General features: G+C 54.2%; 6 protein-coding genes across 6 annotated transcripts; 4 read left to right on the top strand and 2 right to left on the bottom strand.

Annotated features, from left to right (window-relative positions):
* Nucleotides 1-1,548: 1,548 nt before the first annotated feature.
* On the top strand, nt 1,549-1,770 carry J4E86_002494 (uncharacterized protein; the record flags this gene model as incomplete). The annotated part of the gene is made up of 2 exons (XM_051443053.1): nt 1,549-1,596; nt 1,618-1,770. The coding sequence occupies 2 exons, from the start codon at nt 1,549-1,551 to the stop codon at nt 1,768-1,770; spliced, it is 201 nt and encodes a 66-aa protein (XP_051306641.1).
* Nucleotides 1,771-2,574: 804 nt separating this feature from the next.
* J4E86_002493 (uncharacterized protein) lies at nt 2,575-5,418 on the top strand (the record flags this gene model as incomplete). Its single annotated transcript, XM_051443052.1, has 4 exons — nt 2,575-2,669; nt 2,837-3,209; nt 3,258-4,326; nt 4,376-5,418. The coding sequence occupies 4 exons, from the start codon at nt 2,575-2,577 to the stop codon at nt 5,416-5,418; spliced, it is 2,580 nt and encodes an 859-aa protein (XP_051306640.1).
* Nucleotides 5,419-6,774: 1,356 nt separating this feature from the next.
* On the top strand, nt 6,775-9,398 carry J4E86_002492 (uncharacterized protein; the record flags this gene model as incomplete). The annotated part of the gene is made up of 2 exons (XM_051443051.1): nt 6,775-9,203; nt 9,260-9,398. 2 exons carry the CDS (start codon nt 6,775-6,777, stop codon nt 9,396-9,398), a joined length of 2,568 nt encoding a protein of 855 aa, XP_051306639.1.
* An 865-nt stretch (nt 9,399-10,263) lies between these two features.
* Nucleotides 10,264-11,263, bottom strand: J4E86_002491 (uncharacterized protein; the record flags this gene model as incomplete). The annotated part of the gene is made up of 3 exons (XM_051443050.1): nt 10,264-10,467; nt 10,561-10,700; nt 11,236-11,263. The coding sequence occupies 3 exons, from the start codon at nt 11,261-11,263 to the stop codon at nt 10,264-10,266; spliced, it is 372 nt and encodes a 123-aa protein (XP_051306638.1).
* Nucleotides 11,264-12,865: 1,602 nt separating this feature from the next.
* On the top strand, nt 12,866-13,903 carry J4E86_002490 (uncharacterized protein; the record flags this gene model as incomplete). The annotated part of the gene is made up of 1 exon (XM_051443049.1): nt 12,866-13,903. The coding sequence occupies one exon, from the start codon at nt 12,866-12,868 to the stop codon at nt 13,901-13,903; it is 1,038 nt and encodes a 345-aa protein (XP_051306637.1).
* Nucleotides 13,904-14,270: 367 nt separating this feature from the next.
* Nucleotides 14,271-15,290, bottom strand: J4E86_002489 (uncharacterized protein; the record flags this gene model as incomplete). Its single annotated transcript, XM_051443048.1, has 1 exon — nt 14,271-15,290. One exon carries the CDS (start codon nt 15,288-15,290, stop codon nt 14,271-14,273), a length of 1,020 nt encoding a protein of 339 aa, XP_051306636.1.
* Between the last annotated feature and the right edge of the window lie 79 nt (nt 15,291-15,369).

The raw sequence follows: 15,369 nt of genomic DNA, 5'->3' as shown, positions 1-15,369 counted from the left end.
ACTCGAACACCGTATTCGCCATAATCCATCATCCACATTTGTATCGCAGTACGCCTACTAGGGAACAGTTGCTGGATCCGCTTCTTGCCGCTACCATCTGATGAACGTCACCTGGCCATCGTCTTGTATCCTAGAGATCATGGCGTGTACCGGCACGAAGGGTAGGCGTCCAGTTGTGTAGCTCAATGCTCTTTCTCAGATGTGATTACAGCTCCGAGTCAGACAAGTTGTCTGATGTTGCTGTGAAGCTCAAAATCTTTTTGTTCGCGATTCCTCGCCAGCTGGAAACGAGACATGCTTCGTCATCAATGTCGCAACTCTCGAAGCTAGTCAGACCCTGAGCCATGCACACGTAGGAAGGCGCATCTCCGAAAGCGATCGATTGTCGTCTCCAGCTGCTGAAAGTCCGTATGGCGCTGCATCAAAGACATGCTAGACTTGATCGGATTTAGGCTCGAAAGGAGAAGAACAGGCTCCACAATCTAAGTTCAGTATTTCGACGGAGTGAAAAGTTCAATGTAATACGTGATATGTGATCCAAGTTATCTCGAAAGGCTCGGCTATAGGCTAGGCTTAACTGCGGATATAACATGACGGCCCGGTGCAATTCAATCTGACCGCACCGAGATGATGTTGAGTAAGCCTACGCCGTTGGGCACAACTCCAAAAGAGAGCTCCAATCTCTTGCATCGGCATCGTGGAATGTGGCGCAGACGGTCGTCTTCACCCGAAATACGCTCATACTTTTATACGCTGAAACCTGGTAGACTTCTGCAGGCTAGACGTAATAGGTGCTATTACCAAGCGGAGCGGGGTATATAGCGCGAACGACTCATGCAAGTCTTTGCACAGGACGACGACATCTAGATTGACCACCACCAGCGATATGCCTTGAAAGCGCGAAGCTAATACATCGCGACTACGTTGATTAAGTTGCGATCGTCACACTGGAAAACGGGTACTCGGATATTGCTGGTATTCTTAGGACTCGGAGCCAACGTGGCTAGCGATGTTCTTGGGTAGGGATCGCAGACTATCGGTGTACCGCGAGGTACTTTTGACATTCAAGGTACTTTGTACCGTTTGCAACGTAGTGACCAATTGAGAGACACAGCCAAGCATGGCGGATGGTTGACGACATGCCGAACAACGTACCGTCGGCTCGTGTATCCGCTTGGTATTGACGCGATGCTGCTCTGAGAGAAAAGGTGTAGCACAAATGGGTCAGTATCGGGGTCAAGTTACTCAGACTAGATCAGTGACGTGAGTGACTTTCGTTGTACCACCTGCCGAGTGGGGCGGCCCACGAGAGCGTCCTGGTGCTTACTAGATCATCCGGTGGAAAAGCTCTCAAGCGCACCTGGTCGGCTGCTAGTTGCTCGACAGCACACGCCGAGGCAACGGTCCGGACGTAAACATGAGCTTGCAAAACGGGAGCATGTCCTCAAAGAGTTTTCCCGAGGATTCGCCAATGTATAATGCGGGTGCTCCAGGTAATACTGGGGTCTACCCCGAGGAGCTATACCGCCGATTTCTCAGCCCAACGGAATGTCGGACCTCATAGCAGACGCTACTGAGCAGATGCTAGAGACCAAGGTTTGTGACTTTGCGGCGCAGTTGAAGACGGAAGCATGGAAGCTCGAATACGACACCAACCCCGCACTGGGTGTCTTGCCCTGGCTTGGACGTCTTGAGCCAGCGAGACAGGGCGCCTCACGCACCTCCCACTACGAGCTTGGCTGTTCTGTGGCGCTCGGAAAGGGCTTTTGAGTGTGAGCTTATATGCACGTCCGGGGTTGACGTAGGTAGATGACGATGTACACGGCCAGGGTCATTCAACGCGCGCCCGTGCGCGTAGCTCAAGGGAGACGGGAGAGAAGCAATATTTCTTCTTCTCCTTTGTGGAGCTACCCTGACGTGATGCAGCTGCGAGAAGTCGATGGTCGCTGCATATGCGCAGCAGTCTTGACTGGAGACGGACCATGTGATGGGGCTTCCAAGGAAACATCGGGGCCAGAAGAACACAGCGGAGGCACCGGGGTGCGCTCCATCGAGTCATTGAGGGCTTAGGGGCGGGGATCAGCAGGTTCTGCACACGTCCCCCGCAGAAGAAGAGGCAGCCGCTTGCGCCTGGGGTCGTGACGGCGCATGGTGCTAGGGGACGGGTAGCTGGGCGCTGGGGAAGCTATGCCCTGCCCTTGTCACTTGCTGCTCGCGGCTGTGAATAAAGCTGTCATGGCGCCCGGGACTTTAGGCCTGTGTCTGCGAGCGCTCTCAACTCCTACTTGCATACTACCACAGTAGATTTATATTACTGTGTTCTTGTATCTCAATCGCCGCGTTTCCCAGCCAGCCGGACGCCATGCTGTGGCTTGCACAAGCATTGTTTGCGGGCCTTGCCCACGCCCAGGTATGTTTGCACATTCTCTGATTACGCACCAAAACGCCGTTGGCACTGCAAGATATTTGTATTCAAGCTGCAGAGATGCTGCGCGATCTTGCGCATCTTGTTGTTGCCCTCTTCCCCTTTCTGCGCGCAGTACAATTCACCCCTGCAGCCGTGTTTACGAGCTTATGCTGATCATAAACAAGTACTCCAACAACACGGGCTCCAACGACACCAGCAGTCCATTGAACTTTGCTGAGAGTCCCCCATACTACCCCAGCCCGTACGTACAAATTTCGGCATTTTACAAGTCATTAGCCGTAGAAGTGGGCTTGACAGGTGTGGGGAAGAGCGAAGGAGCGCCGGCTCCACCAAGCTTTCACATGCGGCAGTTGCATCGCGACACGACCGAACTTCACATCTGGAACACAATTGCTGACTCGAAAATAGCTGGGCAGAGGACACCACCGGCGACTGGGCTGATGCCATCACAAAGGCAAAGGCATTTGTCAGCCAGCTTACTCTCATCGAGAAAGTGAACCTCACCACCGGAACTGGATGGCAGAGTGACGCCTGCGTTGGCAACGTTGGCGCAATCCCCCGTCTCGACTTCGACCCTCTCTGCTTGCAAGACAGCCCTCTGGGCATCCGTTTCGCCGATTATGTCTCTGCTTTCCCCGCAGGTGGCACTATCGCTGCATCATGGGACCGTGGCGAGTTCTACCGCCGCGGTTACCAGATGGGTCAGGAGCACCGCGCAAAGGGTGTCGATGTGCAACTCGGCCCTGCGATCGGTCCTCTCGGTCGCCATCCCAAGGGTGGAGTAAGTTGTATGACCCGATCGCATTAACATTCACTAACATCTGCCCAGCGTAACTGGGAAGGTTTCTCTCCTGACCCAGTCCTGACTGGTCATGCTGTCGCCGACACCGTCCGCGGTATCCAGGACGCTGGTGTCATTGCCTGCACCAAGCACTTCATCATGAACGAGCAGGAGCACTTCCGCCAGCCCGGTAACTTCGAGGACTTTGGCTTCGTCGATGCCATCAGCTCCAACTTGGATGACAAGACTCTGCACGAGCTCTACCTCTGGCCTTTCGCCGACGCCATCCGTGCTGGAACTGGATCCATCATGTGCTCTTACAACAAGGTCAACAACTCCCAGGTCTGCCAGAACTCGTACCTCCAGAACTACATCCTGAAGGGCGAGCTTGGCTTCCAAGGATTCATCGTCTCTGATTGGGACGCTCAACACTCTGGTGTCTCTTCCACCCTTGCTGGTCTGGACATGACTATGCCCGGTGACACCGACTTCAACTCCGGCCAGTCCTTCTGGGGAACCAACCTGACCATCTCCATCCTCAACGGTACCGTTCCCCAGTGGCGTCTCGACGATGCGGCTGTCCGTATCATGGCCGCCTACTACTTCGTCGGCCTCGACGAGTCCATCCCTGTCAACTTCGACAGCTGGCAACGCGACACTTACGGATACGAGCACTACTACGCACAAGTTGGCAACAAGCTCGTCAACCAGCACATTGATGTTCGCATGGACCACTTCCGCTCCATTCGCCGCTCTGCTGCCAAGTCGACTGTCATGCTCAAGAACTCTGGTGTCCTTCCTCTCTCTGGAAACGAGAAGTGGACTGGTGTCTTCGGCAACGACGCTGGTGAGAACGAGTACGGTCCCAACGGATGCGCCGACCGTGGCTGTGACAACGGTACCTTGGCCATGGGCTGGGGTTCCGGAACCGCCGACTTCCCTTACTTGGTCACCCCTCTCGAGTCCATCAAGCGCGAGGTCACTGACAACGGTGGTGTCGTCACTTCCGTTACCGACAACTGGGCGTACGCGCAGATCCAGGCAATGGCTAGCCAGGTTAGCCACGCTATCGTCTTTGTCAACGCCGACTCTGGTGAAGGTTACATCACCGTCGATGGTATATTTTATCTTGCTTTCATATTGAAACCTTACTAACTCGGGCACAGGTAACATGGGTGACCGCAACAACCTCACTGTCTGGCAAGACGGTGAGACTCTGATCCAGAACGTGTCGGCACTCTGCAACAACACTATTGTCGTCATCCACTCTGTCGGACCTGTACTTGTCAACAACTTCTACGACAACGAGAACATCACTGCCATTCTCTGGGCTGGTCTCCCCGGCCAAGAGTCTGGTAACGCCATCGTCGACATCCTCTACGGCCGCCACAACCCCGGTGGCAAGCTTCCCTTCACCATTGGCAGCTCCCAGGAAGAGTACGGCCCCGATGTCACCTACGAGCCCACCAACGGCCACGGCAGCCCCCAGGACAACTTCGACGAGGGTGTCTTCATTGACTACCGCGCGTTCGACAAGAAGAACATCACTCCCATCTACGAGTTCGGTTTCGGTCTCTCCTACACCACCTTTGAGTACTCTAACATCAGTGTCACAAAGGTGCCTGCTGGCGCATACGAGCCCACCACTGGTCAGACTATCGCTGCCCCTACTCTTGGCAACTACAGCAGGAACATTGAGGAGTACCAGTTCCCCGCCAACTTCACCCGCCCGGCCACCTTCATCTACCCCTACCTGAACTCGACTGACCTTGCTGAGGCGTCGCAAGACCCTGAGTACGGTGTCGACTACACGTGGCCTGAAGGCTCCACTGATGGCTCACCCCAGGCTCGCATCGCTGCCGGTGGTGCTCCCGGTGGTAACCCTCAGCTGTGGGACGTCCTCTACACTGTCGAGGCCACCATCACCAACAACGGTACCGTCGCTGGTGACGAAGTTGTTCAGTGCTACATTGCTCTCGGTGGACCTGAAGACCCCGTGGTCCAGCTCCGCGCCTTTGACCGTCTGAGCATCCAGCCCGGCATGAGCGCTACCTTCCACGCTGACATCACCCGCCGTGACATCAGCAACTGGGACGTCGCCGCCCAGAACTGGGTCATCTCCGAGTACCCCAAGACGGTGTACGTCGGTGCTAGCTCGCGTAAGTTGTTGCTTACTGCGGAGATGGACACTAGCGACTACACTTCGTGAAGGAGTCGTTGAGATCTGTATTGTTTGGATAAACAGCATCAACAGTAATGTTCAATCCTTAATTGTCAGCTAGTCATAGCTAGTTTTATGAAGAAACGAATCTTTGTAACTATTTCCTGATTGCTTGTGCACGTGTCTTGCCTGTCAAACTTGGTGAAACCGCTACATGTACGCTTGATGGATCCCGACAGACGGCTATGGTGCCCTATCGCGATGGATTGAGGGGTAGTGCGTATCGCGGGCCGGCTGCGCTTCGGCGTGGAGCCTCGATGACGGGCGATAGTCAAGGAATGCGTTTACGAGGTGACTAATGTAGCTAGAGCGATCAAAATTAGACGCGTCACGGGACGAACACTGCAGAGCTGCGATCGTTGTGCACGATGTCGACGCGGTATTCTACGACGTTCTTCGCTCATCGTGTGGCAGTACACACAGCAAGCGAGCGTGAGTAAGCGTCCGAAGCGGCAACGATTGGCGTCGTGCTGGTGGGCCGTTGGTGCAGCCAGCAGCGATCCTGTTGGCGGCATGCGAACGGTTTTCAAGCCCGATTGCATAGCGTCATTGTTTGCTTGGCCGGGCCTGACGCGCACGGTCGGCACCTGAGCGTTTGGGGCTTCTGGGTACGCTGGAGAAGCAATGCTCAGGGTGCAATGACAGGAGGCCGGCATCATATTGCAGGCGTCCCGTTTGACAGCGGCGCAGCGTGCATATGTGTTTGAAAGCCTGGGTCTGGGTCGCTCACGGCTGGGGGCGCGCTGCCAGCTACCGCGTTATTTTGATCACGAGTGCGCACGGATAGCATCTTGAGCCAGGACACCAAGGCGACGTAATTTGTCCCCTTCCGTGCTCCTGCGGCTCTGCTCCATTATCTCTCTATCGATAGCCACCGCCTATCTTACGCGTCGCGCATTGTCACCGTTGTCTCGCTGCGTCCTGAGATCATCGCCACGCCTGCGCTAGCCACCAAGTCGCGTCGTGCTGGAATAACAAACACGCCGATACGTCGACCCTTCCGCCCACGACCGCGCGCTCCTCCACCCTTCTCGTCACCACCGCCCTGCGACGCCTGCCCCCGGCCCGCCGCCGCTCCCTGGACGACGCCTTCCAGTCGCGCGCAGTGCGTTGGGAATCCAACACCGACATTTCGCGGTAAGCAGCTCCCGTTCCGAGTGTGTCGAGTCGCTTGGTGGGGCGCCTGGCTGGCTGCTCTTCGCACGTCCGTGGCTGGCTCGTCCCTCTCCCATGGTCCGCCGTCACCACCCACAACAAATAATACACGAATGCACACATTCCCACAGCTCTCACTGATACATTCTTCTCCTCCACAGATTCGCTCGCTAGCCCCCCGCATGCAACATGTCGACTCGTAGAAGTCTTCGTTCGCGCAGAGACGCCCAGCAGCAGTCTGAACCCGACACGCCAGATGCCACGCCCTCGCGCAAGCGCAGGCGGGTGAGCAGCCCCAACACCACCAGTGTTGCGGCGAACTTGTACTCACTCGCACAGTTGAATGGCGCCGCTCAAGAGCCGCCTGCTACGGCCGCCCCCGACCCGCCCCGTACCCGCATCACAGAGTCCGTCGCTAGCAACGACTCCAACACGACACTGCCCAACGGTGGAGACGCAGAAAATCCCATGGACCCCATAGAGCGCCAGAACATCGTCATCGCCGCCCTCCGCGTGCCCGGTTATGTCCCCCACGCTGCCATCGACTATGCCAACGACTTGCAGTCGCAGCGCAACAAGGGCAAGAACATCCCGGCCTTTGCCAAGATTGCGGCCCGCGACTGGTGCTTTTTCGTTCAGGACACGCAAGTTAGAATCGGCCGTGTAGACTCGAACACTCGCTCCAACCAGCAGAGCTCTCAGCCCGACCTCTCTGGGCTGCCACCAAGTGACCCCAACCGCCAGGACTGGGGCGTGCACATTGACCTCGGACCTGAGCGCCAGATATCTCGCGTCCACGCCGAGATCAACTTTGAGGTTGACGACCAGCAGTGGTACATCACCGTGAACAGCCGCAACGGACTCAAGCTGGACGACCGCCATCTCACCAGAGGAGACAAGGCGCCGCTACACTCGGGTATCTGTATCAGCATTATGAGCACTCAGATGCTGTTCCTTCTCGCCAACCAAGAGGACCACTTCCACCCCATGCTGTGGCGTCAGGTTAAGAATGAGGACGCCGCCGAGTCTGACAATGACGGCAACCCGCCGCCAAAACCCCATCAGCACGCGCATCCCAGCGGACCGACGCCTAAACGCGACCAGTACGATCCGTTCCCACCGTCTTCGCACCCTCGCAACAAACACCAATCGTCACAAGCATACTACAACCAGATGACATCCACGCCTGGATACCCACAACCCGGAACCCCCATGACCTTCCGCGGAGAAAAAGACCCGCGCAGCAAAGGCTCACCTGCTACCTTCTCTCGAGCAGTTCTACTAGAAAATGGAGACGATATTGACTACAGCTTAGACTCAACCAAAGAAATCAAGCCGCCTCACAGCTATGCCCAGCTTATCGGCCAAGCGATCCTCAGCAGCGAGGAGGAGATGCTCACGCTTGCCAACATCTACGACTACATCAAGTCCCGGTATGCCTTCTTCCGCCACACAAACAGCGGCTGGCAGAACAGCATTCGACACAATCTGTCTCTCAACAAGTCATTTGAAAAGGTTGCACGCCGCACCGACGAGCCTGGCAAGGGCATGAAGTGGAAGATTGCAGAGTCAGAGAAGGAAGAGTTCATCAAGAAGCAACTGCTTAACCCTCGCAAGGGCGGCGTGGCAATCGGATATCGCATAGACGGCTCAGGGCCTAGTTCGCCCGCGCTGGGCAATCCATCTCAAGCCACCGAGCGCCTTGTAGGTGCCTTGGAGCGCGACAACCGCCAAAGCCAATACCCTCCTCGCGTCAAGTCGCCTCCACGGTCTGCTACGCCCCCGCTTTCGTCGGTCCCGATGGCCACCGAATCCTACACTCCAGACCGCGGCCCACGCCCATTTGGAGGCTTCAAGCAATCGCCGACTATACGCGACCAGGATCGGTTCGTCACTCCGGCGAAGCGCCTTGTTTATGGAGCCAATGACGGCCAGGAACCTACTCACATCAAGCAGGACGAATCCCGACTGGAATCATCACCCGGTGTGGACCCCGTTAAGCAGAGTGTCCCTGGTATGAAGACAGACGTCGGTAACTCACCACCGACCTTGTACTCGGACACCGGCTCGAACAACATGAATGGCAACTACGATGCGAACCGAATGAATAATGCCCTCGTCACCCCACTTGTTTCCCGCCACGCACCCCGTCTCGCACCCCCAAGCACAGCCCAAATGCCCAGCCAGTACATGGCATTCTCCAGTCCAGCACCTTTCTGGAAGTTCGTCGACCTCCCTAGCACACCTGCCAAAGCACCACTCGAGCTCAGCCCTATCAAACTACAACGTCCAGACTTCAAAGATGGCGATGACGACGACCACCCCAGTTCACCCCCCATGTTGCCGTACAACAGCGCAGAGCCTGAAGACAATGAAGATCAAGACCAAGATGCCGAGGAGAAAGGCGAAGAAGAGGAAGATGCCGGCCCAGAGAGTCCAAGTCGTACCGTCTCCAGACCCGCCAGTCGGCATATTGGAAGCCAGCGTTCCCGGTCAAATAGCAATGTCAACGGGCTTGGGTTAGGTATCGTGGGTAACGGAGGGATGGTACGCGGTGCCAGCTTGACGAGCTTCGAGGAGGAGCCTGAACCCGAGGAGGAAAGCTACGATCTTTCAAAGTATGTTGCTAATGCGTCTTTGCCTCGATGAAGAGTACTATGCTAACAAATCATAGGGGTTTCCAAAAAATCGGCTCCTTCCACCGCAGCATGGCTCAAGCCCACGGCCTCGGCAGCATCGGCAGTCGCGCTACCGCTACACCACCACCGCATCCTCCCCATCTCGCGCGCACCAGTGTCCCTGCAAACATGTAGACTGAGTTGCAGGACGATATAGACCAACAGACGTTAGCGATATATCTTCTCCTCTCACGCTTCGGTACAGATCCTATACTACCATCTGACGACGGTGTGGGTAGTCCAAACTCTTCTCAATGAGTGAAAGTTGGATTATGACGGTTACGACACTTTCTTGTTGTGTGTTTGATTAGGTTGCATCTCGGTTTCTCGGTTTCTCGGTCCGCAAAACTCTGCGTATGCATGGAGTTGAGTGTGTTACTTCTTTTCCATTGTTGTCCTATTATGTCGCATCATTCTATCGATCGTATCACTCCGCTTATGGCGTTTCATGGGGCATTATGGCATATTGGGCGAAAAAGGGTGCGTTATGATAATGATGGTGTATTCAATTTCTTTCCTGCTGCTATCTGCATCGGTTACGAGGGGGAGGGGTAGGATAAGATGGCTATACGTATGGATTATGGAGTAGGAAAGTTTGGACGGTGATGCATTGTTGTAGTGCGTAGAGAATGGAAAACATATACTGTGAAAACACTTTCGTGCTTGGTTAATCGACGTGTTCGTCAGTGTGAAGATCGAGGGTAGGACCAGTTCACCATGCATGACTTTTGGTCATTTTAGCTTCGATACCAGGCTTCACGTGGTACAGTTCACACTTCATGCAATTGCATGTAGCACCTCACGTGTATAGCTTGATGCCTCATCACTTTCAGTTCCCTTTCATTGTCTCCTCCCTGCTGCTCGTGCAGGTAACATAAGCTACCTAGGTACCCATATACACACGTTCACCCCCCTCAGCCATCGCTTTCCCCGCCCACTCCCTTCCATCATCGTCAGACCAATGCGCAATGCAATCCAGTCCATTCCAATCCAGTCTCCTCTAGTTGATCTCCTTATGAGGGAACCACTTGCTAGGCTTGAGATTCTTCTCCTCAAGCGGCGCATCCAACACGCCCAATCGCCTTATCTCGCCCGCGGACGGTGCGTCGTCGCGTTTTATGTTGGCTTCGGCTTTGCGGTACGCGGCTTGCAGGGCGAGGGTACGGGCAGCCTGGTATTGCGTTGTCAGCTTTGGTAATTTGGTCTAAGGAATGTGGGATTGGGTGGAGTGGAGGTTGGGGCTGTGTAATGGGAAGGAAAGGTGGTATATGGGGGTGGAGGGGAGGAAGGTACGCACCTCCTTCTTGTGGTGAAGGCACTCGTAGTAGTCCTCAAGGACGGGGGCGCATTTTGCCTTGCCAGAGTCGTCCTCGGCGTTTGTGTTGGTCGTGTAGCATGCGAGGACTTCTTGCCAGAAGGGGAAGCAGCGGGATGGGCCTGGTTGTTTGTGTTAGCTGGTGTTTTGTGATATTCTATCTATGGACGCTTCTTATTGCTTCGTGTGGGATACAGGCGAGGTGGGAGAGCTTTGGAGGGTTGCGGCGCGAGCGAACGGGTCGGTCGAGGTGGGGAAATGGAGCGAGGGAACGGTTGAATGGCGGTATGTGAAGGTAGCGATTGTTCGAGGGTATGGGCCCATTTCCGAGTGTTCGAGGCCGTCCGTTGGACTTGTCGGTTGTGTTGTCGGTCGTGTCCATACACTCATATCGTGCCCTAGGTTCAGCGCAGTCTCCGTATGACTGCGACTGCCCTATGCACCACCATTACTTCGTGGACCCGCCTCTCCTCATTTCTTCATTATTGTTTCCGAAGTTCGCATTGTCCACGGAGGTCCTCGCATCGTGTAGCCGTCGCAGTCGGTCTTCGCATTCCTTCCGGGTCCGCTCTTCGTAGTGCCACTGCGCTCGCTCCGCTGCCTCCGCCAACCCCCAAAGCTTCCAAAATTATCCACCAGAAAGTGAGTTTTACGTACCACCAGCAAGTCCGTATCCTGAAGCCATTGTCGCGGTGTTTAAGTGGGGGTCTTGAGTCGCGATGTGCTGCTGCTGTGAACTCGGCCAGCTTGGGTTACGTCAGCAGCGCACGGGCCGTCTGTCACTTATCCGATGGTGCTGGTGGCCTGCGCTGTTCGCACCCAACATCTCTACATCGTCTCAACAAGCCATGTCTGCATATTCTTTTTCTGCAACGTGGCCTACATATCGGTCGCAGCGAGACAAGGTCTCTATCGGAAAACCAACTCATAGTATGCTTGATGATCCATGGATTTAATCTGCACCCGATACGCTGTAAGCCCGCATGCCTCACTGCGTAAACCGGTGGAGGAAACTCCGCCACAGCCACATAACTTGGCTGCATGCATCATGTCCACTTCTTCAGCTCAGCTCGCCAGGCTGCGACTTTGCATCAACATTCTCCAAATCCAAGACCGACAGCTGCTCTTGCCGCATACCGTTCCTAGCCAAGCAGTAACAAAGGATACATTGATAAGTCTCGCAGACATCGAGTAGCCACTTGCGCTCGCAAACGTATTCGCCAATACGCAACAAGGAGCCCGCCCAGACATGTCTGATAGCGAAAACGTCTGTGTTGGCTGTAAGCATCCAATAGTGGACGAATCGATAGAAGGCGACATAACACTGAAGGAATATGATGTTCGCATCGATTACAAGGAGATGGCAGTGGGAGTAGACTCTAAGTGTCGGAACTGCGCTGTTATTCTTGACGCTATCGTCACTTATCTTGGGCGCGAAGACCGATCATTCACGCGAAATAAAACATCCGTTTTCCCTAATGAGAGAAAGCAAGAACTTGTCATCAACATCGGTCGAAGAATTGAAGTCATACGTTACAGCGGTATGTCTGAATAATCCACAGTTACGCTCGAACTAATAGTACGTAAGATCCTCCACGAAGGTTGAAGCCTTCCACTTTTGATGCCTGGAACTTCGAAAGATCCCAATTGCTTTCGGAAGACACTTCTTCGCAAGGTACTATGCGTATGATTCAAGAGTGGAAGACCAACTGTATACAACATCATGAGCAATGTATGCAACGAGCAGAAGTCCCATTGCCCAAGAGGATCCTAGAGATCACGGCTGACCGTGTATCCCTTCGCGAACAACCTGGCAATGTAGCCCCGTATGCTTGTCTCAGCCACTGTTGGGGGTTGAATGGCCTAGCTGTTAAGTTGACCGCTGCAACTGTCGGACATCTGCGTGATGGCATCAAAACATCTGATCTACCCACGACGTTTCGAGATGCGGTTGAGGTGTGTCGTTACCTAGGAATCTACTATATCTGGATCGATGCGCTGTGTAAGACGTTTCAGGAACATCCTATTAAAAAGGATACGCGGCTGAACAAATGCAGGTATTTTCCAAGACAGCGAAGAAGACTGGAAAGAGGCCGCTGCCACGATGGGCGATATTTACGAGAATTCGCACATTACCATTGCAGCTACGGCTAGCCGAGATAGTAACGGTGGTCTCTTTTCTTCAGATCGTCCAGTCACGAAACGTCTGGAAAAACATCCCCATCTGTACGTCCGGACGGCACTAAGGAAGTTTCCAACAAATACCCAGAATACTACACCGAAATCAATGCCGCTGCTAACCCGCGGCTGGGTGTATCAAGAACGGAGACTCTCACACCGCACGATACACTTTGGCAAACATCAGGTGTACTGGGAGTGCCAAACCGGTTTTTTGTCCGAGGATTCCAGAGAAGACACAATGTGGGATACAAGTGTGGCTTACTTCATTGATTCGTACGTCAGTGACTGGGGTGATAGATGCGTGGACCCTAAGAACTACTGGCAGAAAATTGTGACGGAGTACACCGCCCTGCAACTGACCTACGAGAGTGATCTTCTGCCAGCTATTGCAGCTGTCGTTGATCGAATGTCGCGGCTGCAAAGAGTAGACGACGTTTACATTGCAGGATTATGGAAGAGTAGCATACTCTCGGATCTGCTGTGGAGCACACAGGATAACAAACCGCGCCCTTCCCGAATGGCTCCTTCTTGGTCTTGGGTATCAGCGCAAAACTCAGTGGTCTTCTGGGATGATTTTGAGTTCACTGAACAGGTCAAAATCGTCACTCTGGATTATACTGTCGTTGGTCCTGCCAATCTCGGAGAGGTCACCAACGCTAGCATCATTTTGATGGTGCCTGTGCTCAACTTGACAGGCTTTGATGAGCTTGATGCCGCCGAGAAAGGAGAACGGAGATGGAGTACACGTTTTAAAGACATCACAAAGTCGGCTCCGGTTGTGGAACAGTTCCGGCAGAACAACCTGGAAATCTCCAACACTTGGTTTTATCCCGACTACGATCTGACCACCGCCAATCCTCCATTCAAATGCGGATGTATCATCAAGCTCTTGGTTGCGAGAGATTCCGATGCCGACATGGGCGGAATTGTCATTCAGCAAACGTCCAAGAACCCTCCAGAGTACAAGAGGATAGGCTTTCTTGGAGTCGGCGTCATCATGGCGAAATCTGAGATGGTTGGAGAGAAAGAGGAAGATCTAGTAAGAAGTGACCATGATGGTGAAGAGAAAGCTAGAGTGAGAAAAGGAGAATATATGGGACGTCTAATAATGTCGCTGCCTATGGAAGAAGTAAAGATCATTTGAGATCTCGTCATATGGTCGGCCATAAGCTCAGAATGCCTGTGCTCAAAGTGTTTTATCAGGAATACACGGTTACCATATTTGTGCGAAATGAAAGGAAGTCTGCATATCTTCACACTGGCACATCAATCTGTACCACAGCTTGAAGGTGTAGTGAGTGAAGCTACACAATGTTACAGGAGATGACACGAGCGAAGAAGGGATGAAACCATGTAATGGCAACGAGCTCATTTGATGCTAGCTACCGTATCTTCTCGCTCCATGGATGCAACAATGCAGACAAAGATGAATGACTACTGCACATACTGGCCTCTACAGGCCCAGCCACAGAAACACAACCACCATGACGCCGCAGGTACTATCGTCGCGCCTAGATAGCCACGTTAATCCCACGAACACGACGCAGATACCCCGCCTCCTCCGCAGTCCAATGCTTCTTCCCCGGCTGCACCCATTTCGCCTGGACACGAGCCGCCAACTCCGCCTCCGTCTTCCGAGCCGCCTCCCACTTCGCCTTGTCCTTCTCCGCCTTCTCTTTCTCATTCAGCTTCCGCTGCTGCGACCACATCTGGTCAGCATCGGTTTTCTGTTTCGCGTTCGCTTCCCGCTTGGCCGTGCGCTCAACGTAGTCTTGATGCTTCTGCATCTTCTCCTTTGCCGCAGTCACAGCAAGTCCGAAACGCTCGTTGTGCACGAGGTAGGAGGCGTAGTCCTCTGGGTCGGGGATCTTGCCGTCAAGCTCGGCCTGAGCGAGCTTGGTGACAACTTTGCGGAAGAGATTCTCGCCGATCGGTGTCTGGACAGTGGAGAAGGCATCGATGTCCGAATATTCTGGCAGACGCTCCGCGCGGATGAGGGCCCAGTACCGGTTGAAGATTCGTTGGGTGTACGCCATCATGCCGAGGTAGTCTGCGGCGCTGCATAGCTGAAGGTCCTCGTACGCGCCCGGGGCTTTGTAGGGGTGAATCTCCTTTGCGAACTTCTTAAACGTGGTGATTTCGTTGAAGTGCGTGATCAGATCCTGGACCATCTTGACTTCAAGTTCGGCAGGCAGCTTGATCACTGGATCGGAGCCAGCTACCATCTCCTTCTTGATGGAGACTGCGCGAAAGAGTGCGATAGGCATCTCGGCTACTGGTGCGTTCTTGCTGTCGACGATTTGCACCTTTGGCCCCGTCGCCAGTACCCTGCGGTCGGCATGGGAGAGCTCGTAGATTTTGGCCACATCGCCCATCTTGTTCTCGGACTCTTTCATGGCTTTCTTGGGACCAGGCGCGGTCACGAAAGCAGAAGCGAGTAGGTTGGCCTTAGCATTAGGAGCTGGAGCGGCGGCTTTTGTATCCTTCTTAGCAGCTTGCTCCATCTGCTTGGCGAAGGGAGTGGGTGCCATCTCTGCTTTGCTGTTTGAAAGATGGGAGTACTTGGTGGGATGCGGACAGCTTGTTTCTGGTCTAGCAAAGTTTGGAGTT

The sequence above is a fragment of the Alternaria arbusti genome (assembly GCF_024043155.1).
Source record: "Alternaria arbusti strain BMP 1465 chromosome Unknown scaffold_2, whole genome shotgun sequence".
In the NCBI taxonomy this organism is placed as follows: domain Eukaryota; kingdom Fungi; phylum Ascomycota; class Dothideomycetes; order Pleosporales; family Pleosporaceae; genus Alternaria; species Alternaria arbusti.
Note: the sequence above shows the minus strand (reverse complement) of the source record. Positions and strands in the feature narration are given on the sequence as shown.